Genomic DNA, 8913 nt, shown 5'->3' on the forward strand with positions numbered 1-8913 from the left:
GGGTGGCGGAGCACACCCTCCAAAGACTGGTGGTGACAAAAGAGATGGAGAGAAGCATAAATACATCCGCAAAGAATCAGGAAAAAAATGAATAAATAAGAATCAAGCAAAAAGGGGAGGAAAGCAAATCCTTTGAGGATGCTGAAACAATGATGAAGCTTTACAGTTCCAAAAATTTGCAACAGAAACTTGCAAAGCATGAATGAATTAAAAAGAAAAAGAAGAGCAGAGCTAACCTTGTAACCAAACGATCAAAAAGCGCAAAACATCAGGGTGAAAAATGAATTCCGGTACATAAGCGTATGTGTGGATGAAAGAGAGAGAAACAAAAAAAAAAAACAACAAAAAAACAAAAAAGCTGAGCAAACAGATGCAGTCCAGATGCAGAATTTCGCTGGGCTGGGTGTGTCAGACAGCGGCAAACCAAAACAAAGATGATAACTGAATGAGAAATGAGAGACGAGTGAGAGAGCGAGCTTGAATAGTGACGGCACCGGTTTGGACCCAACAGTCACTGTTTATGTGGGGTCATTAAATTTGCTTTTCCTTCCCCGGAGGTAACAGACACAGAGAAAGACAGCCCCCACCAGAGGGGTGGGTCTGATTAGGAAACCGAGAGGCCAGGAACGAGTGCCGGGTGATGAAACAGGATTTAAACGAGTGAAGAGGAAGAGAGAAAGAGAAGGACTTGTTGGAGGAGAAAAGAAAAGTCAAAAAAATATATTATAAGGACACAGACTAGAGCGGGGAAACATTGTCTTCAAGGGTCTTCAACTTCCTTCATCACTATGCAATGTTACAGAAGCAGCACTGTGATTAAAGTGACTCTGACAGTTGTGCCGCAGGCGGTCTACAGATATAGCAGCAGATCAAGGCAAAGCAGAAGAAATTTGGAAGACAAATCAAAGACAAATGAGGTTATTAACGTCCAGTTCAACGTGTAATGGAAGAATTAGTTTGTTAAATGTTGCCGCTTCATGCATACAGAACCAGAAGTGATCAGAACTTTACATACAGTCATCACAGGCATGAATGTCATGGTAATTTGAGGCTTTTAAATGATTTATTTGAACTGTTCTTTTTCCGAGGTGGAATGATTGTACAGCTTACATCTTTAATGATGTTAAAAACAAGTATCCAAAGCACAAGTTTGAATATAGTTTGCATTTTCTACACAGCCTCAAATATATGCATACAGTCATTGACCACAATGACAAGATTTGGCACATTTGGAAGAGTAAAGAGTAACTTCTGACCACAACTCTGTTTATTTGTGAGGTTATGGTGTTGTATCGCAGATTAAAAGAGAAAAGATAAAATCCATTCAAAGATTCATGTCTTCTGTTTATATATTAAAGATGTAACTAATTATATCAGATTTCTTACACACTTGCTCCTGACACATGCCTTCAGCTCTCGAAAATGCTTGTGTGTACTTTAAAACTGTTTCCACATTTGCTTTTGACATCAACATGTTTCCTAAAATTATGTAGTTGGATGTATAATATTAAGATTTCCCACTTTGAGACGAAGAATGGTGCATTGTTTTCATTTTATGTCAACCGCCCCTTAGATGATGAGGATATTAGGACAGGCTTGCCGGTTTAAAAGATGGTTTAAAAGAAAAATGAGACAGAAATTGGAATGTGGCACTGAATTACATTGAATTTGATTACAGGTGTACGTTTTTACCTCCAAGGCTTCATTAACGGCCTCGGTGCTCTCTGGCAGGTTTTCAGTAGCTTGGAGCTTCTCCTCCAGAGTGTTGAGCCAGCTCTGCTCCATGTCCAGGTATTGAAGCAGCTCCATCCAACAAGACCAAACCTCCTACAGAGCACAGAGCAACACAAAAACTATTAAAAGGGAAATTCTTTATGTTACTACGAGGTGACCACACTCATGAGCATGCCCCTGTTCAGGCGCTTAAAGAACAATATAAAACATTTTAATGCTTATTTTCTTCTTTATAGCAAGACTAAACAGCCAAATTCTACGGACAAAGAGGAGGTTGTGACAAACAGGCTGCAGGCAAAAAGCAGACACAAGCATAAACACAGCTTTCTGACGTGCCTGACCTTTACTCTGCAGTGTTTAATCAAAAAAGGAGCCCTTAAGTAGGACTTTACACTTACAGATTAGCTCTGAAAACAAGAATCACCATTTCCCCTTCAAGCTTCTTTTAGTCTTTGCACGAAAATTAACAAACGAGGGCCCAAGAAATGACACATTGCATAACCCGACATGTCATTCCTCTACTGAACTACGGGACTTCTGAGCTGATCGACAAAATCGTGCCACTCAAGCAGAAAACCATGAATTAACTTCATGTTAATGTGTCATAGCAGCTTTTACTTAAGCTTCAAGGTAATTTAAATGCAACACAATAGGGGGAAATGCCACTTTTTATAATTTACTTAGTTAAGTGCAGGTTTCAAGCAATAAAAGCTCATAATAATGAGATTAATCAATATATTATGTGAGTAGAGCTCATTTATTACATTTTTAATCACCACCAACATATATTACATTAATAAATTGATTACATTACCTCCAGGGTGTGACACTTGCTCTTGAGGCGGTCACAGAGCTTGTGGTAGTTGGCTAGTACCCCCTCTAGCTCTGAGGTCAGTTCTTGCCTGCTGCCTCCACCTGTGGGTGATGTTCGGGACACCAGCAAGTTGATGCTGTCTTTCAGGATCTTCACTTTCACCTCTTTCTGTACCACATCCTCTTTAGCCCGCTGCGAGAGCCGAGGCCACCCAAGATGAGAGAGAGCAATAGTTAGATTCAAACACAAAGAATTACTCGACACCGCTTTCTTTGACCGCCCTTCCAGTCCAACCTTCATCTCTTCCAGCGATGCCTCCAGCTCCTCTGGACTTTTGTATTCAAAATCCCTCATGAGAAACTCCTCGTCAACTTGGGCCATCCACTCCTGCATCTCTGCCAGGTCTTTCCTCAAATTCACATGCTTCTCCTGACTCTCTGCCACGCGCTCCTGATGGCTCAGCAACTGGAAGGAAAATGCATTTCATCAGGTTTGTAACGAGCTGGCATCACATTTTTAGAATTTTAGAAATTCTAATATTGCTTTGAAAATCGCATTTTAATTGATCTTTTAGTGGTTTACATTCATGATTAAGCAATTATGCAATGATATATACAGTACAGCATATTAATGAAATGAAGTGGACTTCATCTTCCTGTAAAGTACTTATGATGTACAAAACAAAAGGTACAGGACACAGGTGAGACCACATGTTATGAAACCTTAACATTAAAACATTAAGGTTAGTTGTGCATGCATAATTTGTTATTGTAATTTATAATGTAAAATTAGTGTTTTAACTTATTTAGCCTCTGTGTACTACTGATATGTGATTGTAACTTTATTATACGAATAGTTTGTGTGAAGACTGCAAACAAAAGGCCCAAAACTAACAGTTAGCTGTGTTCAAGGTAATGATGCACTTTCCATGTCTCTGTTATCAGACAGGTTCCTACATGACTGTGAGAAAACAAGCTCCTTACAGCTGATCAGAGTTTGTATCCACACAAAGAGCATAAAGGAGCTGTTATTCTTCTGTTCTGTGCTGCTATGAAGACTGTTCGTGCTGTGCTGCTGGTTTGGTTTCAGCGTTCAGTTTATTTTTCCATGACATAAATCAGCCACTAAATAAATTATAAGCAATAAAACAAACTCACCTGTTTGCTGAGAGAAGTCCACCGAGCCTGGCACTCATCCAATTTGTCCTGCCCCCACCTGGCCAGTCCTGGTAGTGCAGCTGCCTGTACCGAATTCACATTCTCTCCCATCTGCTTCAGTGAACCTTCCACCTGCTCCATCTCATTCACATGCTCCTGTTTATAGGAACATGAAAGGAAATCCTTTAAAAAAAAAAAAAGTTCATTCAAGCCAAGCCTCCCACAAAAAACCCTACTTCAGCATATTGTTCAAGTTGATTTCTGAGCAGTTTGTGCGTCATTACCACCAGTGTTTGTTTTTTGTTGCATTTTTCTCTCACCTTGCACCGATTCAGTTCTTCCCTTAGACTCTCTGTGTCACCCATCCCTGTGGCATCCCGAGACAACAGCTCCTGAACTGCATCTAGCCAACGTTCCACTTGCTCCAAACGAACCTGAATGCAGCACAAGAGCAAAACCACAGTGTAAACTACAGGCATAATTTAAGCAGAAACAGACTCTTTATTCTCCCTGACAGCTGCTCTACCTGATTGTCCTTCATGCTACCCAGAATGCACTGCAAAGTGCCAAGCTCCTCACGGGCCCGGGAGGACAGCTGACTCCATTTTTGTAGTTCTGCAGGGTCAGAGGCTTGCTGTGTTTGCTCAATATCCAGACACAGGACCTGACGTGAACACAAGTACAGAATTGAAATGACATTTCTGAGAAACAATCAATCTTGGAATTCTTGGAAAACAAATTTGACCGCCTGGAGTGGAAATCTCTTAAACATTTTTGCATTTGTAAAAGAAACATTAAAAAAAAACCAAAACAACAACAACAACAACAACAACAACAACTTGAGATTATTCCAGAGTTTAACAAAAACAAAAAGTTGAGTCTAACAGGAATTTAAAGACCAATATGATATTTGGCGATTTAAAAATCCAGTATATCAGCAAACATTTGTTCTTCTTTCAGGGTCACACAACGGAAAAATTTCCCTAAAAAAAATATTATCTGTATCTTTACTCAGATACAATTGCAGGCATAACAATGCAGTTTAAAAGTAACCTTGTTTTATTAGGTCATGGATTACTTGTTTACACTCTGCCCGACTCTGCAGGGATCATCTGGTTGTTGTGTTTGAGGCTCCAAACGCATATTGCCAACAGGGAAGTGGCAGCATCAATTCTCATAAGATGGTTGAAGCGTGTTTCTGGTGTCTTTTCTTTAATTTAAATTACCTGGCTCTTATAATGCTGTATGTCTGCAGATAACTAACATCGACATTGTCTATACCGTACATCATATTGCGGTAAGTTATAAAGTCATTAGATATTGATCATATGTTATACACCCTGCAAAATGTAGCTTCTTGAAAATAAAATATAGGTATGATTGTAATCTACATGTGTACTGAAGGCCTAACAAGCATGTGGTTTGTTCCTCATTAAATGTTCAACTCTTTAGTTAAATAGTGTGTAAATTAATTTAATTACTCATTATTCATAAACACTCCTAGCAATTCAATTTTAAGCTTCAAGGTGCTGCAAGTTAAAGACCATATAATAACACTGGAAAAAAAAAAACACATCAATCAAATGACCCCTTATCAGCTAGCGCTTAGCGACCATGGGAAGGAAAAACTGCCTTTTAACAGAAAGAAACATCCTGTAGAGCCAGGTTCAGGGAGTGGCAGCCATCAGCTGGGGTTTGATAGGAGGAAAACAGGTTAAAACCAGCAGTAAACTAGTGAGGTTTAACTGTGGATCCAAAGCTTAAACACTGAAAAGTGCCGCTGTTAATTTTATGTCATCAACATAAAATTTCTATATTACAAAAAAACTGTGTGCTGTCATACATTAACACAGAGAGAAACCAGAGCCAATATGGTGATTATCACCTTGCCTCATTTGACTAAAGGGAACCTGAACTCGCACATGCTGCTATGGTATTGCATGTTGCGGTCAACAAACTGACTGACAGGTTCAGCGGCTCCACACTGAGCTGTTAGGAGCTCCGCGCTGCATGCACGGGCATGCTGCCCAGAATGCGCGTGGTCCCCGCCCCCCTCCCCGGCACCGTGCCCTATCTGCCATGATAACAAGAGCGCAGACGGAGCCACATTCCACTGAAGGATGGAGGAGGAGACCAGCACACACAGCAACACACAAAGCACAACAATGCACAGATAACAAATCTACACACCCTTCCCTCTTACACAAAGGTTTAATACAGTGCAGAGGGAAGTGACTGGCTGATACAAGGATCTGTTATTCTTTCAGAGGAAAAGACGACAGCAAAAACTGAGATAATGTACATACAAGGACACAGAAACAACCAAAGTGAATGATGAGAATAAATTACTTGGGCCAAAGGGCACATATGACAGCAGCTAAACTTTTCAGCAGGCTCAAAATAACATTTAACATTTATATATTTATATAGTTTCATTGTGCTTTAGAATACAAGCCACATTTAACCACACATTAATAAACCCCTTTATTCTATACGATTTAAGCACTTTATCTGACTCGCTGTGGGAGGAAACTGGAGAACCCAGAGGAAACCCACTTAAGCACATGATCGAACCAGGATCTTTCTTGCTGAGAAGAGACTGTGCTAACCGCTGCAACACCGTGTTGCACAAAAAGCAAACCTAAAGTGCTAACGAGTACCTCAGATCATCAAAAATACTAACTATCCAACTAATTAATGCAGCTATATCCTCCTCAGTCGAATTCACATTTTTGTCCTAGCTGTCTGCTTGTCAGTTAGCAGAATATCTGTATTTAAACTCATCTGGAGGAAAACTCACCTGTGCCCGCTCCACTGCCTCTTGTGTTGTAGGCATGTCAACCATCCCGTTCCTCAGAGTGGCCAGTCTGGCTTCTAGACCCTCCACCACAGACTGTACCAGCTGCGTGGCTTCCAGATTAGCCAGGGCTGAAATAAGGCAAAGAAGAGAAGCTGTTTTAGAAAATAACAGAGAAGAAAAGACAGGAAAAACTGTGAAATATAACTTTAGCATTCAGGCTTAAGCATCAAGCTTCTGCCACAAGGGGGTAGTGAGCAAGTTTGGGATTCCCCCTCTTTACAGTTGGAGATGCTTGTGTTTTCCATACACTAAGAGGTTCCCAAACATTGCACTGTGTGTTAAACTTAAAATAAGTTTAACACACTATTTCCAAAATAGCAAATCCAAACCTCCAAAAGGTTCACAAGTGACCAATTTATTTTAATTAGTTCAATTACCTTTCATTTTACTCTTATTCCTCTGCACATTTTTCTATACTTCCACTCCTGTCTTCCTTCCCCTGTGTCCCCTTCTCTGTTAACTACCAGGTGATTTAATGCTTACGTAATCTGGCTATGTTCATATACACAAGGAGCAAACCTGGAGTGTAAGTGTGGGGTGGGGGTGGTGATAGAGAGGGCCCCAGCAAGAATCAAACCGCCCTCAGGCAGAAACAAAAAGGTTTTCCTTGGATCCCATCCAAACCCTCAGTGTCATAAAAGCCGTAGAGGTACAGCAAAACAGGCATGCAAACACAACACCCACCCACATCCCCCTACAGTCAGCAGAGCATTCAAGCCTCCCTTTACGGATATTTTTTGGCCAGGATCAGCGCACGTAAATTCCAGAGGTAAAATGGTGACTTATTTTCAGAACTCGTCCAGGTCCAAGTCAGGTCCTCAGGTAGAGACGGAGCTGGCACAGAGGTACGATCTTACGCACGATCGTTCACGTACACACTCGCATCTCCGTGAGCTTTTGGAGGCCATATAAGGCTCGATCATCTATTACTTGTGGCTGGCCAAGGATTCGTATAAAAGCTCATGTCAAATTTACACAGCCCGTGTGGAACTCTGCTGATCGTAACCATTACTCATTCAGTCTCCCATAAACCTGAAAGCTTTGCACCACAAGCAACGAGAGAGATAAAGGCATTTGTTTTAAGGGCGGTTTAAATCTCTGCCCTGCAGATCTCAGGATTAAGAGGATATCTGAAAGCTCTCAGGTCACTGGAAAAGCAGGTGGACCTGCTCAGAGTTTCGGACTTCATTTCTACTGTATTGATTTACGAAATTATTTCAATGCACTTAAGCAGTACCTTCATTGACTTCCTTTTCTCTGCTCTGCAGCTTCTGCAGGGTGGAGGCATGATGTGCAGAAACCACCACCATGTTGTCTTTTAGAGAAGGCAGGGCTCCCATTGACCCTGCCTCTGCAGACAGCTGCTCCAGTCGGGGACTGAAGGCGGTGACCTGAGCGATTCGAGACTGACAAGCACAAAAGAAAACAAATGTGTTCAGTGCTTGAAATGAGTGATCACATGACCACACTTCGTTCAATTAGCTTTCAGACTTCTCATGTTTGTTGAAAAGAATTAGAAACATTTACATTTGATTCTTTATTGTGCAATTACATACATTTATCTAAAATAATTACAAAACATCTTACTCACACTGCTGCAGTGAGTTAGCTGACTGGTCTGGAATTTACCAGATGGAGTCATTGTTTCCAGTGACAGGCAAGTAAGTTAAGCTCAAATTATGACACACTGGAGGGAGGTTTCATGTGTCTTACTCTACTCTACAAGCTTTTGAATGCATCTCAACTTGATTTACTGCTTCCCTGCTGTGGCCTCGTGGTTTCTGATCAGTGATTTTAATGGTGATTTATCTTTGCTGTAAAAATTGTAATACTTGTAAAGAAACTGCAGTTGAATGAGAGGAATTTAACAAGTGACGTTTAGGGTTAAAGTCACACAAAGGACATTGAAGTGTCTGGGAGTGAGACGGTAAATCTTACCTGGCATTCCCCCTTCAGGTTTCCGAGCTCCATCTTGTTGCACTTTTCTACAGGCGCGGTCGAGTCCAACCACTGGTCCTGTTCCTGCAAGACCCGGTCCAAGCCTGCAAGTTCATTAGAAACCGCTCTCAGCCGGGTCTGCGTGAGAACCCGCTCACGGGCTGCCTGCAGCTCCCTCGCACAGACATCCCACTCAGTCTGGAGCTGCTCTATGTTTGCCCTCACCAGATCCACACTCACAGCCTCTATAGATAGAAACAAAGACACCGGCTCACATCAAATGCACTTAACAGCTAACTGATTTTAAGCCTTTGAATGTTTGAATGGGTCACAGCTTTTGTTCTAGATTTTATGTGGGAGCTCCTAGCAAGTAATAATTGTAATAACACCAGAGGATAAAATAGTGGAGA

General features: G+C 41.2%; 1 protein-coding gene across 1 annotated transcript in view; it reads right to left on the bottom strand.

The window, feature by feature from the left end:
- The window catches only part of LOC102194053 (utrophin-like), a 9569-nt gene extending 825 nt beyond the window's left edge, over positions 1 to 8744 (bottom strand). Inside the window, exons 1-10 of the mRNA XM_005734506.1 lie at positions 8504 to 8744; positions 7803 to 7971; positions 6506 to 6633; positions 4232 to 4369; positions 4026 to 4139; positions 3706 to 3861; positions 2843 to 3013; positions 2549 to 2740; positions 1693 to 1827; positions 3 to 26 (exon numbers count right to left, since the gene is read on the bottom strand). Of these exons, the coding sequence (XP_005734563.1) occupies positions 3 to 26; positions 1693 to 1827; positions 2549 to 2740; positions 2843 to 3013; positions 3706 to 3861; positions 4026 to 4139; positions 4232 to 4369; positions 6506 to 6633; positions 7803 to 7971; positions 8504 to 8536 (1260 nt within the window). The 5' untranslated portion in view covers positions 8537 to 8744. The remainder of the gene's footprint in view (positions 1 to 2; positions 27 to 1692; positions 1828 to 2548; positions 2741 to 2842; positions 3014 to 3705; positions 3862 to 4025; positions 4140 to 4231; positions 4370 to 6505; positions 6634 to 7802; positions 7972 to 8503) is intronic.
- Positions 8745 to 8913: the final 169 nt, after the last annotated feature.

This window comes from Pundamilia nyererei, unplaced genomic scaffold (genome assembly GCF_000239375.1).
Source record: "Pundamilia nyererei isolate P.nyererei 1_Seehausen unplaced genomic scaffold, PunNye1.0 scaffold00058, whole genome shotgun sequence".
Taxonomy (NCBI): Eukaryota; Metazoa; Chordata; class Actinopteri; order Cichliformes; family Cichlidae; genus Pundamilia; species Pundamilia nyererei.